The sequence below is a fragment of the Cololabis saira genome, chromosome 12 (assembly GCF_033807715.1).
Source record: "Cololabis saira isolate AMF1-May2022 chromosome 12, fColSai1.1, whole genome shotgun sequence".
Taxonomy (NCBI): Eukaryota; Metazoa; Chordata; class Actinopteri; order Beloniformes; family Belonidae; genus Cololabis; species Cololabis saira.
Window position 1 is genome coordinate 29,918,610 of NC_084598.1, and position 17,454 is coordinate 29,936,063.

The following is a 17,454-nucleotide window of genomic DNA, read 5'->3' on the forward strand; positions in this document are numbered from 1 at the left end:
CAAGATTAAATGTTGCGGGGAGGAGAGAAGAAAGGAGAGCAGAAAAAGAAATATAGAGGTCAAACTCAGAAGAGAATGTTTTGCAGGAAGCCGAGCAGTCAAATTTGAATTAAAGAAACGAGACAGATGTGCAGTGGCCATGTAGAGAGAGATACGTGCGGGAAACGTGGAGAGCTGCTAAGGAAGATTTGCACTGAGGAATTCTCCCTTTTCCTTCTCAGTTTGTATTCAGTGGCCCCTGACACACACACACACACACACACATACACATACACATACACATACACACACAACCTAGCTTCATAGGTGGCATGACAAAGTGATGCTCTGTGACTCAAAACGCATGCAACTTTACAGTTACCGCAGTGTACAGCTGCCTACAACATAAACAGACGTTTAGGGTTTCATTTTCCTTTTTTTATATTATTTTTAGCAACAATAGCTACAAGTTTAGGATCTTTGACACAAAAACACATACACACACACATACAACCACATGCACCGATAGAACTTTCTTGTTTTCTGGCAAGTTTAAATGCATCTTTGCCCAGAACTGTGAAGGGAGAGTGAGAGTTGTTGGGAATGTTAATTTGGTAATTTGTTGTTTTGTATAAGCAGGGGAGGGATGGTGGTGCAGCGCGGGCAGCACACACTGTCAGCGTGTTTGTCTACTGGGGGGGGGGGGGTGGGGGGCTTGGGGGTATTGGTAGAAGGAGAGGGTAATTCTGGGTGACAAGGTCCAGCTTAGTGATGCAGATGACTCCCAACCAAGTTATTTTTCTTCCAGAGAATCGGGCAAAAATACCATGACGGTTGAAGAGAGAGAAGCGCCCCATGCCCAAACAAAGTATTAAGATGTCTCTGATACATGTCTGCCCTCCTCCTCCTTTTCCCCCGTGACTTTCAGTCATTCTTCCTCTCACTCCTAAATCTGGGATGGTGTCCAAGTGCCACCAAGGACACTAAGGCTAATAAATCATCTTCGTTTCAACATCTGTCCACTCCCAATGGGCTGCCCACGGCTGCCACCCCACCCCTTGTGAAGATGGGTCCTTGGCTTTATTCCTCTTTCAGCATCCCTCCATGCTCCCCCTGTGACAACCTCTCCCAGACTGACAAAACGCCTATTGTCCGTTATCCAAGTGAAGAAGAGACCCTCTTTTCCCCTCTTTGACAAAAGACGTCTGAAGCCAAGATGGGGCTGCCAGCCGAGATGCCTGGGACCCAGCAGGGGTGCCCCCTCTCCCCTTTTGCTTTCTCTCCCGCCCTCTGGTTCATCCATCCCTGGCTCTCATTCTCTCTCTCTCGCTCTTTTTTTTTTTTTTTTTTACTTTTAATACTCCCCTCCTGTGGGGGTCACTCACTCAGCTCACACCCCACCCTTTTCATAGTGAACTCTCAGCCTCGCATAAAGACATCAAGTGACAGCAGTGAGAGAAAACAGCCAGATTTGGCAGAAAGAGATATTCGACATGGCTGTCAGTGGCCATTCTGCATGGCTTTTGTTCCCTTGGATGTAGTTGAAATAGATAAATAAACAGTCATAGGCTGAAAAGCAGGGATCAGAAGCTTGTCGCATTTATTCATATTGAACGTAAAAGAAAAAGAGGCAAAAAAACCTGCTGCTGCCAATTAAGAAGAATGAGACAAAACTCAATTCACAGTGTTTAGATTTGTTTTCATGGCCAAAGCTAAAGCTGAGCTATTCAGTGGGCTTTCTGGGGCTCGCTCTAAAGATGGCAGTAAGTCTTCTTTAGAGCTACCAGTCTTCAGCATTGTGGGTGTCACCATGAGGCGGAGATGATTTGGAAAATTGTCTCTGGACACATCAGTTAAGGAGGCTTCTGTCCACGGCCGCTTGCAGGCCCTCATTTACTGTGAATGCACTCGGCTTTTTCCCATCACCTCCAACTTACCCCTCAACAACAGGGAGTACCGCCCAGAGGAGTGCATGGGCCAGCATCCAGCCATATTCACAGTGTCTGTATATAAAGAGTTAAGTGACACCCCTTTGCTATTTTAAAACCATCTTTTTTGTATGCTGCATATTAGGAATGGGCGATATTTTACCGTTCACGATAAACCGTCAGAAAAATTCCCCACAGTAAGAATTTGTCATCTCGCGGTAAAAACGATAAATTCCCGTTGACGTTTTTGTGTAAAGCTGATTTATGGTTCTGTGTTAAATCCACGCACGACGTACGTGAAGGAAGGAAGGAAGGAAGGAAGGAAGGAAGGAAGGAAGGAAGGAAGGAAGGAAGGAAGGAAGGAAGGAAGGAAGGAAGGAAGGAAGGAAGGAAGGAAGGAAGGAAGGAAGGAAGGAAGGAAGGAAGGAAGGAAGGAAGGAAGGAAGGAAGGAAGGAAGGAAGGAAGGAAGGAAGGAAGGAAGGAAGGAAGGAAGGAAGGAAGGAAGGATAAATTCCCGTTGATGATGTTTTTGTGTAACAAACATGGCGGATCTGAGAGCGAGATAGATTTATAGTTAAAAAGGTGGAGTTGAATTGGTATTTTTTTAATCGTCATTTTTATCGTTATTGGGATAAATGCCAGAAATTATCGTGATACATTTTTTAGTCCATACCGCCCATCCCTACTGCATATGTTGGAGGGCTGTAATACTTGGATGTCATATGACCCTAACTGGTGTCTATTCTTGCAAACGTCATTGTTGATTGTTTAACAATATTTTACCTTACTTATCAATATATACTGGTCGGCCTCAAGCCCTCAAATTTTAACTTAATGCAAATGTTTTCATTTTGCTGAAACTGCTCAAGCAGGGAAGAACATTTACCAACGAGGTCCTGTGATTAATTAGTCAATTAGCGTTGGTGGCATTTTTTATTTCATATTTTAATCTGAATTATGCAGATGGCGGCCCTTTAATTAATGTTTTGTATGTGTGTGTGTTTGGGTCATTATGCATGGAAATGTATTTGCCTCTAAATCAGAGTTGTGGGTCCTAGTTTATTATAAGCGGCAAGTTAAGATGGGAAAACATCTCCATGAAAGTTTCCTTAATTTCTCACTTTGCTTAACTTTTTTTTTCTTTTTTAAATCCCTCTACACGGTGACAATCAGTTCAAGCTTCAACTGTCGAATTACAATTTTTGTCAGGATAAATAAATAAATATAGTGACATTCTTTTGAATGCAATTAAAAGTGCCAGTAATTTCATTTTCCACACCAAAGCTCATTGCTTTCTTTCCCAGCTCTTCTCTCCCTCTCAAAAAAACATTTTGGTTTCCAATTAGCCACTGAGAAGAAAAGGCTAATTTACCGCAGCACGCAGGCGCTTGATGTCTCAATCTGCTGGCTGTCAGCGCTGTGAAAAGGAAAACTCCATAGACACACACAGACATGCTCGCGGAGGCACGCAAGCACGTAAAAACACATGCACTACAAAATATCAGCCCCTGGAACATTCGAATAAGATGTACCAGTAAAAGTTCTAATTGCTGAGACAGACTCGAAACATTTGTGAATAGGCTATTGAGGCATTGATGGCAGAAGGGCTGACGGCAGCTTCGTAGTAGCCCCAGATTGACTCGTCTCAGAGTGGACAGCCAGCCAGCTCCTCCACACAACACTCACATTGTCCTCCGTGCAAACGGGCCGGAGCAGGGCTCCGCTCCTCAGGGGGCTGCCTGAGAAGATCACATTATAGATACGTGTTAGCCTTGGCCACGACCCTCCGTATACTGTGCGAGGCACTCAGCAGAAAGGAGACAGGGGAAGGGGCGATGAGCTGAGAAATGAAACTCATATGGGAGTTATTGAAAGCTGCAGGATGAATGAGCCTGTCCGACAACTTAAGAGCCCACAAAAAAAGTCTTAAAAGCCTTATATAGAGAGCAATCAGATCACTTTTACATCTCTTGAATTTGAAATACTGTGAAAGAAGATGTACTCTTTCTGCACATGGGTGACAAGAGAGATTCTCTTTGGTACAACAAGATGTTTGTAAGAACCGACTTCAAAAATGTAAAAGCTCAAAGCGTTGGATTGAATTGTCTTTCACAATCACTGGATTGTATTTCGTGTACTGAGGCACCCTGCCTCTCCTGATGGCTAACCTCAACCTGCAGCGCTATCATACCGCGTACAGCTCACTTGCAAACGAGCGGATGACCTGACAGGGAGAAAGGAAGAAAGATTTTCCCCTGAGCAATATCAGCGACGATTTTCTGAGTGCTTTTTATTTTGTTACAGTTATTAACCAGCGGTTAACTGACTGATGCTCCTTGCCCTTCACATCTGTAGCCAGTCCCTCATTCACTTAGGAGCCATCAGCGACCCCACTCTTTATCTTGCCCATGGCAGCCCTAGGATAACAATATTAACAACAGGAATGTCCTGCCACCGTTGAGGTGAGTAAGTGAAGTCAAGGGGCTTTTATCATCATCGAATGCACCCCAGCTCCACTTCATGGTGATCACACTCCCTCGCAATGCATCTCCTGGTTTCTCAGTTAAATGTCTCATCTATCCTTTTAGTTCTCATATTCCTTTTCTTGGCATCTCTGCTTTTCGGTTATAACAGCATCCGTGAAAAGACAAGAAGAACAACCTTGATGCAGCTGAGCAGGACTGAATTGGACCATTTCTTCCCATGTGCCTTAGATAAAACGCTGCTTTTATTTAAAAAAAAATCATACTGTAAAAGATGATTGTGGACCTGGAGGAGTGTGTCGTCGCTCCTTAACGAAAGGGCTGAGACTCCGAAGTAACTGTGTTTCGTCCCTCAGCCCAAGGACAGATACGTCTTCTCCCCCATGCTCACCACTGCCCTACCTCCTCTATTTTGGAACAATTCTCTCCTGAAGTCATCTTTTGCAACTACATGAGCCAGCTAGAGCACATTAAGACAGTTCAAAATCCAAATCTTCCTACCTCCGCCTTTTTTTTTTTATTTAAATATTAAAATACAGAAAAATGTGCCTAAGAATGGCATATATTCTGGTGTTGCAGATAGATAAACAACAAAAAGGGGGTGAATGGAATATTTGCTAACTCTTTCCTTGCTGCGTGCTCTACTTAGATGACTAATGGAAAGTCCCAGATCCAAGTTGTGACCACGCAGCCCCTAATAAAGTCATCTGTCATCATCCCATGGACACGCCAGACAGACAGCTATAAAGTTGGGTTCAGAGACCAAGAGAGTGCATCCTATCTGTGCATATCACGCCTTTGTTATTCCAACAGCCAGGATGATGGTCATAGCTGTATATCAAAAGATTAAAACTGGTGTCACAGACACCAGCGGAGAATGTTATGATAACAGATGTTAACAACTGAGGATGGCAGCGATAAAAACCTGTGTGGTCTGATGATTCTTAAGCCTGAGGTGTGCAAATGGAACTTCGCTTTGCTTAAAGTTCCTGCTGATAGTGGAAATGTTTGATAAGCCAGAGGAAATCAATCTTAGTGACAGAGATAGTCGCTGCTTCATACTAATAGGGTTGTAAAAAACGTTCCCCTTATATGGCCCAGCTAATAAACTAATTTGTAATGAGCCACAAGGCCAACTGAGTGGAAATTCATATTCATTTGGATATTAGAGGTGGGTTTTGTCGTTGACTGAAAGTCCGTGTCACATACCCGTGATGAAATTCAGAAAATTGATGATGATTAATACTGATTCAAAACGTCTAAGTTTATATACGTCTTAAAAGTCAGATGGTAAAATGCTTGGCAGTGTCTCATACCACAGACATTTTTATTCTTTTGGGTACCAGATAAGTAGCAGCATCGTATCATTACTTTTGCAACATCTTTAGTACACAATCTTTTGAAGTCAGGAGCCATTTCGGATGATCAAAGTCAGCAACTTTCCAGCTCATCAGAAGATGGCAAGTGGTGGTGGAAACATTAGACAATGGCCTTTGTACAGGGGAGTGCTACATTATCTCTACTCAATTCTATCTTCTTCAAAGAGTCTCCGAGGCCAAACCATAAAGACTCCTCAAAAGATGTTACTGTATCATTGTCAAGAAGTTGTGGACAAGCAGTTTTTCTCCTAGCCACTACTGGCTTCATACACACTTCAAAACAGTTGGGGAAACAGGACGGTAGTGAATCATGCTGCTACAATGTTCTGGGACGCTGCGGCCATAATCAATTTCATTAGCCATATAAATCATGACAGCTTGACATTTATTATGGAGGTGATGGGTTGATCCTGTGGACTTGGAGACAGCTCTGGTGGTGATAAATGTTGCTATCTCTTGAGAGCAAGCATGGAAAGAATATGAGTACAGAAAGACAGGGAGAAAATCAAGTGGGACATAGTAGACGGAAAGGTTGCCGTGCAGAGAAAAAACATAAACAAAGCAAATAAATGAGTACTGAAACAGTGGATGGACATTTATTATAGTGAACTGTTAAAGGTGCCCATTAACATTTTAATTGTTTTATTTATTTTTTTGGTCATACAGCATGTCAGGAAATAATCTAAAAGCAAGAGTTAAAGCTGTATCGTTCTTGACTTCAGTGTTTCAGTCTGAAAGAGCTGAACAAGCATTCATGCCATCATTCTGAATGGATTTAACTGTGTATGCATTTAGTGGCTGGTGGATAAACAAAATCTGAAAACAAGCAGTCATCATGATTTAGACGTCATTATGTGCATCTGGCAATCAGGATTTTTTTTTTTTGTTGTTTTGTTTTATTTTGTTTTTTGTCAAAGACCAAAAAATCTCTGCAACAGTAAACCATTTATAGTCCATGTATCTCCAGACAGTATCTTTTGGCAGTAGCAGCTGGCTTAACTGCTCCAGTCTTTATATGTTTCCACCGTGTAAATAATCTGATGGGCCACCAAAAGAAATCACAAGGATAAATGGCGCACTTTGTACAGTCCATTTGTTATACACAAATGCTTTTTGTACTGCATCCCCACATCATACTTAAAATAATACGCATGCTAATAGCAGCCATCAGGACTATTAAGCTGCCATTATTATTTTTGGTATTTAAATGCGTACGTGAGTGGTAAATGCATTTGAATTATCTTTGAAAAAAAGGTTTATTTTACTTTCTTGTGGCGTTGCAGAATGCTGAGTCAATCAAATGAAGAAAAAGTCTAGATTCCCACAGTAGAGCTACGATCCCAGTTCCAAAAATAGCTAATATGGAACTAAAATGAATGCCATGGTTTGCAAACACCAACTCATTTTATTCACAACTGAATAGAGATTTTAACCATTTCATCAAAAATATTGGCTCATTTTAAATTTGATGGCTTAAAAAAGACGGGATGTAGACAACAACAGTGTGAAAGAGTAAATTATATTAAGAACGTGCTGCAACTACTTAACAAGCAGTAGTTAGTGACTTGATTTGGTTAAAAAAAAGAGAATCTCGGGAGTAAAGGCACACAGAGGCTCACAAGTCTGCAAAAACGTGTCTGCAAATTATGAAACAACTTCAGAATAATGCTCCTCAGCATTAAATTGCAAAGACCTTGAATATCTCATCATCTACCGGAGTGAATGTCATCAAAATAATCGGAATAAATCTACATGGGGTAAGGAAGGCTCCTAAAAATTCACGAGGAGCACACTGATCATGTCATCGACAAATGTCAATGAAAGTTGTATCATGCAAAGAAGAAGCCACATGTGACCATGATCCAATCACAGTTATGTTCTCTGGTACAAAACTCAGTTAATATGGACTGAGTCTAAGTGGAATATTGTAATGTGGTCACACTAATCAAAATTTGACTATATACTCCATACCATCAGTGCCCATTGAGTGAGCAGCTTGGAAATGTGGAAAAGGCAGATTAGTGTAAAGTATATCCAGGCGTAAGATCAACTTTCTCAGGAAGAGCAAACATCTTTCAGGAGGACGGTATTAAACCTTATACTGCATCAGTTTCAAAAGGATGGCTTTGAGTCCAGGTGCTGAGCTGATCTGTTCTGCCCTTTCACCGAGTGAATGTTACACAGTGGGCAGCAAACATTGATCCATCTCCATGCTTTTGAGACTTGTTTGGGGCGTCGAATTGAAAATTACTTTTATTTTTTTTACTTAAAGGGGACCTATTATGAAAAACAAGTTTTCTCTTGCTTTAACAAAGTGGTCTCCCCTCAGCCTGCCAACTCAGAGAAGGAGGAAAGCAACCAAATTCTGCAGTGTCTGTACAGCCGCCCGGATGAGCCATCCAGTGTGATGTGGCTTCTACGAGCCGTTCAGATTCTGCTCCCGTCGCTACGTAACGAAAATGCGATTTACATAGGTTGGCCTCCAATGCGTGAAACCACGCCCACAACTTACTCCGCCGGCCGGGGCTTCCGCCATTTTTTCGTAGCAGTGTATCGCCAATCAGCACAGTGCCTCATTATCATAGCCTCCCCGCCCACTCAGAATCCCGCATAGATAATGATGTTAGAGAATGGGAAGATAAAGACGTGGCTCAGAGGCTGAACTTCTAATTTACTATGGCAAAAACAATCAAAAGCTTGTTTTTAAGACATTCAAGGCCTGTTTAAAATAGGTATTAGATGCCATAATAGGTATCCTTTAAGACAGTAAAGCTCCTCACATATCACCCTTTCAAAATAACGGTGTAAGTCATATATTTGGTTCTTTAAGTTTTTCAGTAAACAGAAAAAAACTGAACAATTTGGGGTCTTTTTTTCTGTTTTTTGAAAGATTTAAAAATATGACTCATGACTTATTTTAAGAGAGTGTCAATACCTTTCATGTTTTATTGTAAATAAAATGTGCTTTTTTTAAGATTTGTAAGTCACTGCATTCTGGTTTTATTTTACATCTCACACAGTGTCCCACATTTCTAGTAATCTGTTGTAAGTGGATGCATCTTTGCTTAACAGATTCAGGTTTCTATGAATCTCAACCAGTGTATAGTTTATTTGGAACCACTATTGCCGTGTAAAAAGGCAATGAAAAACATAGACTAGCTGTGCAAATAAGAGTATGTTATGATCCCTAGACAATGAGACATCTCTTTTCTAATTTCTTCTACAATATACATGCTCTTTTGTCCTGTTAACAGCCTAACATCTAAGCTTCATGTCTCCACATAAACACAGTGGCTACATGGTATAAAAAGACCATTGAGAGGATGAAGAAAGGCCAAAGAACCTATCTATTGATAGCTGAGTGTGTAAAGGGGCCAGTTGAAGCTGTTTAATATCTGATCGTCAGAACTGTTACTTCAGATAACATGTAATGACTCGTGTTTGTGTGTCTTTGCTTGTACCCAAACAAACAGACATGTGCAGAAAATCCATGTTGGGGGTCTTAATTGTTTATTTGATGGAGAAATCTCATCAGCGAGTCACTCAGCATGGCTTTGGCCTTCTCAAACAACATCATAATTATGTTGTGCAGGGATTGACCTCAGCATAAACCCTCAAAGTCCTGAAGAAAGCCTCTCCTTGTCCAAGCCACAAACCATATATGCATGCACTGAGCCCCCAAGTCACTAGAGACTTTTTTCACTTTTATATTTGGTACTGTGCTAAATTCTGTTAATATAGTGACTGAATAACTAAATATCTGCCTGAGCATCTGTGTGTGTGTGTGTGTGTGTGAGAGAGAGAGAGAGAGAGAGAGAGAGAGAGAGAGAGAGAGAGAGAGAGAGAGAGAGAGAGAGAGAGAGAGAGAGAGAGAGAGAGAGAGAGAGAGAGAGAGAGAGAGAGAGAGAGCGCTCCCAAAAATGCAGAGAAGCCACAGGTTAAATTTGCAGAGGGGAATCCTGACCAAGTTATGCACAGTACACATGGATAATGCAGTGGTGTAAAAACTAATAAAATAAATTTAACATCTCAAATATTAATGCTCGTTCTCTCTCACAGTGATTGTTTATTTCCCTTTTATTTCACCTTTTATTTGTTTCTGTCTTGCATATTCTCCTACATCTGTTGTCTTGTTAAATCAAACTCATCTTTCACTCCATATGGATTTGCATTGACAGTGAGAGAGAGAGAAGAAATGAGAAGCTACCAAATTCCTTGTGTTTACGGTAAAAATGCTAGATCTCGATAAACTACATGCGATTTACTCACCAGTTGTCAGTCATCAAATGACAATATCTCGTTGGTTGCTTTCCAGAAAAGACTGGATGCGTTGAGAGATCCCCCGTATCTTGTTTTTCCATGTTCCTTTTCCTACCTACTAAAAGGAATTCATGGCTTTAATTACGGATTCATACAGAAGACCATAGTGTGGTCTCGTGCACGTTCCTAAATACCCTAGTTCAGCGAGAAAGATAAACTAGAGATGTAAAACACATGACTTTACTGAGATGAGAAGGCAAGGTCAGATTTATGTAATGCCTAAAAGTAAATATTCATATATGCATTGGCTGTATAAGCTTCTCACTCATGTTCAGACACGTGAAATGAAAAGTAGATGTTTCTTGACCTTTGATTCGATATGTGCCCTTAAGTCAAGACCTTAAATCTTCAATCCATAACCTCTTGCTTGCTAAGAGGCAATATGTGTCATGAGAAGAAAAGGAGATCATTAAAGATAAAGTAATATTATTTCTTTCCTGTGCCATGTGTCAATAAACTGCAATGTTTATCAAAATGAAGAGGCAGGGTGTGATATATCATTATCTTAAAGGCGTAGTACAGCAGCTGCCCACGCTGCGTAGGCAATTCTCTTAGTTTAAAAGTAGGGTTATTTATTGGGTCTCAACCCTGCGGCTGTCACACCATCTGCAAGCAAAAGATCTATTGGCATGCCCTTATTCACTTATGATTATTACTGATCATCTGCCCAAATGACTTATCAATAAAGCAGTGGCCAAGTAGAATATTTATCTGTATGGTTCTGTCGATATCAAGTTCAAAAGCAAACAGGCCTTAAAAGGATAAGTACATCAGGTGATGGATAGCCATACAAGACTGCCATGAAAATATGACCTTTTTAATAAATTTGCAATATCCTGCTCTCTTCCTCCTCCCTCCGCCTCCCTTCACATTCCTCTCAATCTCTTCTCATGAAAATGAGCCTCTTTCCCAAGGTTTGTTTGCTGGGTAAGTGCAAATCTCAATTTATAACATCTCTTTTCTCCAGTTAAATAACGTCATATTCTTCAATTGTCAGGTGTATGAATGCAAATATTTGATCAGCTCATTTGTACCAAAGCGTTTGGCATCTAAGACAAGCATGTCTATGCAGGATTGGTGAATCATGCAGGACACTGAACTGATGAGACAATCCTGTCCTGGGTCAATGCAAATCCTGCCAGGAGATTTCACAGTGACATTTTCTCCATAAATCACACAAAGACTCTCAGGACGTCCAGGGTCAGAATTCGTTCTGTAAATATAAGCCTCTTGTATTTTACAAGTGGCCGTGACTTTCCAGAGTCGCACAATAGTTCCGAGTGTTTGCCTTCTAAATCTAACCTTTGTGCACTAAGCTCTATCTCGCCAACAGTTCTTAGTTCCGTCACGGGCCGCACCCTGACCCATCTGGTTGTAGGGTTGGGTAACAGCGTTAGCTTCAGCGCCGTGTGAGAAAAATTTGGTCTTTCGTCAATGCATCCGAATGCTTCTCAAAAATTCTTCACAGTTCATCACAACAAGGTTTGATAACAACAACCAATGAGTGATTGTAAAAATAAATATCAGAAGGAAGAAAGTGAAAGTTTCCTATCAGTAATGCCCTTAATGTTTGCTTTGGCCAAAGCACCTTAAGTCTTCCGCTCATTAAAGTTGCTGTAAATATATTATGTCTGATGGACCCCTAACTTCCTAGTATTTAGTGGTGCAGATTTCAGCCCAGTTTCCTCATCTGCTGCCATAGTCTTCTCACTTCTTTACTTTAGCTCTGCGAGCAACCTCATTGTTGAGGCATGTTTTGAAGAGGCCATAGTCCTGGACTTGTTTTGGGTCAGCTGTCAAAGACCCTATATCAGGGAAATCCAGAAATAGCCTCATTTTACATCCTTTTAAAGGACCAGCCAGAGAAAAGACTTGGAGCCATAAGCAGGCACTATCTCACTTGATGCTTAAAAGCAGACTGGGTTAGACATGTATCCTTACTTAAGCAGTCTTTGGCAAGAAAGTGTAAAAGGTTTGTTATCAGGGATTTGAAATGATAGCAAGAGACTACAGAAACACACATGCACACTCAAGACTTGCTTCCCCTGTTGTTTCTCTTCCTTTTTTGGGGTACTCGTGTTGTTTCATCGATTGGAAAGCGTTCCGATCTGATTTGCAAGTATCTTGGAGTCAGAATAGTGGGATCCGTTTGTTGAAATCATGTGTGACATCATGGTTACATCCTATTTTAAAGGCTCCAGACTTGAGAAACAAAACCTCCTCTTTCATTTTCTCTCCTTTCTCTCTCCCTGTCTCTTCTCTCAGTCTTGGTCTTGGTCAGAAATTCACTTTCTCTGCAGCTCATTATTCAACATGACCCACAGTGAAAGACCGCTTCCTCTACCATCTACACGTCAAAAAGATCAATAACCCATCCAGGACATTCCCACCACAATGAAGTCCTGTCAACATGCCAAGATACTGCAAAAGTTCCCAATAAATGCGTAGCAAAACTTTCAATTTGTGGCTTTCTTGGTGTGGCTCTTGCAGCCAATGGGTTGTCAGTCAAGGCTCTGGTTCAAAAAGCCCTGAGGTTTGTTTGCTGCTGGTTCTTTTTGGAAACTTGTGGCTTTGTGACATCTGCAGCCATCTACTGGGCCATGTTACTGTATTGCCTCACATTATCCAGAGTTGAGCAGAATTGTTTTTGGCAACAGAATGCTAACATTTTCCTATGGCGCAAACCTCCAAGTGGGGACTTCTTCATTTCTTCACTCCCATGGATGACGATGTGCAAGTCCTAACGTCCTCTTCTGTGGTTGCTATGGATACTTGCTCAGCCTTGTCAATGGTGAACTGTGTGACAAGAAGATTACTATTTGCTTCTTCTTTTTTTTTTAAGGACCAACTTAAGCCGTGCATGCAAAACCACCACATTTGCTCAATGGGGCCTAAGCAGAGACCCCTCTTGAGGTATTTTTTCTCCATATCTAAATTTCTAGGAATAAACTCAAACTGATTTTGCAGGATGTCTGTGACAGATCTTGTAAAAACAATGAGTTGCTCCACTCACTGAGCATTTCTTCCCGAGTTGTGTTTTCTTTTGTCTGCTTGGTCATCATGGTCCGTCAGTGGGAATGGCGCTCAAGTGGTGTTGAAAACTCCCAACTCTGTCCAATTACAAAAGTTGTGCTATGAAATAGTAATAATGGTGGGGTTTTCCCTCCCCCCTCCACCCAGAGTGAAAACACACACCACAAAATGATGAGATATACACACAGACACACACACAGACTATCTCACATACGCAAACACGCAGTTATGTATATTCTAAATGAGGTTCTGGACAGCTCTGGGTGGAAGGATTCTGCAGGTGGCTGCACTTTCATCAAGCCACGACTGGATTTGTTTATGTTTGAGGTCATATGGGCCAGAGAGGGAGAAGTTTGTGTGCCCAGACACACTTTTGCACACTCTGTCTAATTACCCTCACTTCAGTGTTTTCTCTTTTCCATAAGACATATTGACATGTCAGCATTTAGCAGGCTAGATATAGAACAAATGGACAATTTTACCTCACTATAGTGGAAAATCTATCCCTCTCAACATAGGCAAGTCTGTATTTGGACATGTCTCACCACCCCGGAGGAAAAGTCACTTTGAGATGACGGTGACATGTGCAATAAATCATTGCGCCGTCGGTTGGTGGCCAATCCCATTTTCCTTCTCTAATTAATAGGTTATTTATTTGTTTGGTGCGGTTCTGCCGCAAGGTTAGAATAGTCTGTATTTGTGTTTGTCTGGTATGTGTGTTTATACTTACAGTGAGTCAGTGTTGAAAGACTCTCTCCACCTGCCTTTGTGTTAATGTTATTGTCATCATTCCATGTTCCCTTGCTTTTCACAGAAAAACCATGTGAACCACTAAAGTTTGAATTGAACTTCCAGTAAATTAAGCTCATCTGGTCATTTTTCAGTTGACGATCTCAAGGAGAAATATGTAAAAGTCGAATGCAGGAAGCTTCCTGATCATTTCTTACACTGAGTGCATTATTTCTTGACCGAAAACCGGAGTTTAGAAGATGTAGTGCCCACACAGCCCCCGCCAGCCCCTGCCTAAAGCTGAAACACATTAAGGCATCAGTAAAACCGCTTATGTCTGCTTGCAGGTCTTCTAAAGTTTTGGGTTATTCTTGCACAATTTGATACACACATATTTACACTTGGCATGTATCTGAGCAGAGCCGAGGGAAAGTCCAGAAATTGTCCTGCAGTTGCTGAGCGCCTGGTAGCATTTTAGATGACCCAGCCAAGCTGTTGGTTCTGTAAACTGTTGCAGCTGGTTTGGAGCATTACAAGAAATGGGAACCTCCAGCCCCCCCCCATCGCTCCCACCCCAACCTCACCCCTCTCTGTTACACACTCTATTTTACCGTCATATATATACACATACATAAGAGCATGTATATATGTATATATATATATATATATATATATATATATATATATATATATATATATATATATATATATATATATATATATATATATATATATATATATATATATATACACGTGTGTGTGTATAGAGATATGGTTGTCTCATCTGTTTTCCCCATTTTCTTTTAATTTGCCATTAGAAAACAGTTTTGTGCCCATGCAGCTTGAATCATGATGAAGAATAACCTTTATCAAGTCCAGCATTTGTTTGCTGCTATTTTGCTTGAAGCTGATTTCAGGAACAGGATGCATCTGTGCAGCTTTAGATGTACACTAAGTAGGTTGAGAACACTGTTGTAAGTATCTGTGGTGTAATTACAACCACTTGGTGAGGTTTAGAAACACATCCCTTGACAGCTTAATGTAGGAAACCATGGAGTACGGGACATCCGCGCGCATGTGAGCCATCTGGTTCAGTGTAATACCAAGGGGAGAGAGAAAACTACTTGGACTACCAGTATGTTTTTCAGGTAACAGTTATTCTGTGTTAATGAAGGGAAAAAAAATAGTCCTTATCTAGAAGCACATGGCGTTTGTACAGCTTAAAGACCATACAAACAATCCATTATCACTTCTTGTGAATCGAAGTCTTGTACGGAAAGGTGCGTGTAAGAAGTTATTTTATGCCTGAAGTCGAAGAATAGCCCCACAGTTTCCAAGAGAGATTCCACAACGGATAAATGTCTCTTTCCCAATCACAGTGGGCCAGATTTCTTGAGGAAATACTAACTTAAATGTGTCAGCTCATACAACAGACCTACTGTAAAAGAGCAGATTGGAAGGATAGGGCAGAGCAGAGAAAGGAAGGCTCAGATATGATGTGTATCAATGCTCCGGGACATTTTTATAGGCATAATTTAACTTAAACTGAGTGCTGATCCAGCAACCCACCTGAAAATGCTCTGAAAATAGACTGTGTCCCTTCTTTGATCCTCAATGGGCTTCAGAGAGTGAGAGACAGAGACAGACAGACGAGGAGAGACTCTGGGTCACCATTCTACGTGAAATACCCTCTCACTGCAGCGGGCAGCCCCATCTCTCCATCATACCCCCACTTCCTTCATTTCCTCTGGCAGACACTGGGAGCATTCTACCACCCATCTGCCCCCAGTAAATATTGCTTGAAGGCTTAATTATACACACTCTCTCCCTGACATAGACACACATACATTCTCAGGAAAATTTCCTGCAACCCTGAAGCGGAGAATTAACGTCAAATGTGGGACATTCATTCATCCAAATGTGTGGAGTGTTATGTTTGCTTCTGGTTGTGTTTTTGTGACCTCTGAGTCCATTATTGTGTCCCCCCGGTCATATTTGTAACCCAGAGGGTGCGCTTGATGAACTGTGAACACCCTGTGCTCTTGTCATCACGCAGTTGTCGTCACAACAGAAGGCCGATGCCTTTTGAAGTGCTGGAATCAATATTCTCTTTTAACGCATCAATATCTTTTTCTTCTCCAGTCAGACTCAAATATTCTTGCATTCTGGTAGTTTTAACTCCATAATTTTTGAATGATGGTACGAATGACTACCCTAAAGGACTTCTGAATTTTAAATACAAATATATCTCCTTTTGCCTGTTTTTTTCTTTTCCAGCAGATGATGAATGATCATGAAAATGACTCCCCTGACAGCTGCATCAAAAAGGTAAGATAATAATCTCTCTCTCTACCACTTTATAAATCATGTCTCTATCCCTCCATCTCTGTCTTGTGTCCTCCCTTTACAAGTTCTTGCACTCAGCATGGGGACATGCAATATTTATGTACGTATATATACATTTATCAGGTATATATATATATATATATATATATATATATATATATATATATATATATATATATATATATATATATATATATATATATATATATATATATATATACATATATATATATATATCCCTTCATACATGCACTGTATGTAGCAGTTTTATTTGAACTCTAATACATCTCTTTGATCAGTTTACAAAGATTAGAGTCAAAAGAAAGTGTTAACATTGGTCATGTGACTGAAAGTTTTCCCTAGCCAAACTATTTTTGTTATAAAACTAGAAGTTTATTTGCATGTCAACAAACAAAAGCACCCACCTGATCAAGAATGAATACATGACTTTTTTACCCTCTACTGGGTTGTTTCAGTTACTAATAAGCCTTGCTTATTGGAGAGAGCCCAGATTAAATGGAAAATAAAATAAAACATTGATCCATGATGATGGAAGCCCTCCCTTCACTTACGCTGTCACTCTGACCGTCACGTCTCATTGACCAGTCACTGACCACTTTATGAGGTGATAAATTTATTGAAGAGGCTGGGCAGTTTGTTTTTACGGTCAGTGTCACTGGGTCAAGACAAAACGGGCGAAAGAGTTCATGTCCATCTAATGGCCCATGAAAGAACAATGGCCGCTGCACAGGGCACGCTCTGGCTGGGAGTTGCTGAAGCCAATGCCGGCGCAGCCCTGGGTCAGGTCTATGACGAGAGGGGAAGGGTGGTTGGACTAAAAGCTTGAAAATGGAACAAAGATTACTTATATGCTGTTTTGTCAAAACTGAGTGTTACAATGGGATTTTATGTTTTCAGTGTGAACCTGTCAAAATCAACCTGTTTTTGTTTTACATGTAAATAGATTCAACATACTACGACGGAGTATTAGGGCCAAACTAAGACAAAAAATGTATGAGAATAAAGTCATAATATTATGAAAATAAAGTGGTAATTTATGAGAACTCTAACAGGAAGAGCAGTCTTCTCCCTGTGTTAAAATGAAGAATATTGAGCATCTTGTGAAGTTATATTTATATATTTATAATATATTACAACTTTATTCTCGTAATATTACGACTTTATTCTCGTAATATTATGACTGTATTCTCATAATTTTACGACTTTATTCTCATTACATTATGACTTTATTCTCG

At 40.6% G+C, this 17,454-nt stretch overlaps 1 protein-coding gene across 10 annotated transcripts in view; it reads left to right on the top strand.

Moving 5' to 3' along the window:
* prdm16 (PR domain containing 16) overlaps positions 1 to 17,454 on the top strand; it is a 173,104-nt gene that overhangs the window by 81,875 nt on the left and 73,775 nt on the right. For 7 of the 10 annotated variants that reach the window (XM_061736466.1, XM_061736467.1, XM_061736470.1 and 4 more), the window contains exon 3: positions 16,130 to 16,180. In XM_061736466.1, coding sequence (XP_061592450.1) covers positions 16,130 to 16,180 — 51 coding nt within the window. The remainder of the gene's footprint in view (positions 1 to 16,129; positions 16,181 to 17,454) is intronic. The other 3 variants (XM_061736468.1, XM_061736473.1, XM_061736475.1) reach the window with 1 other exon arrangement.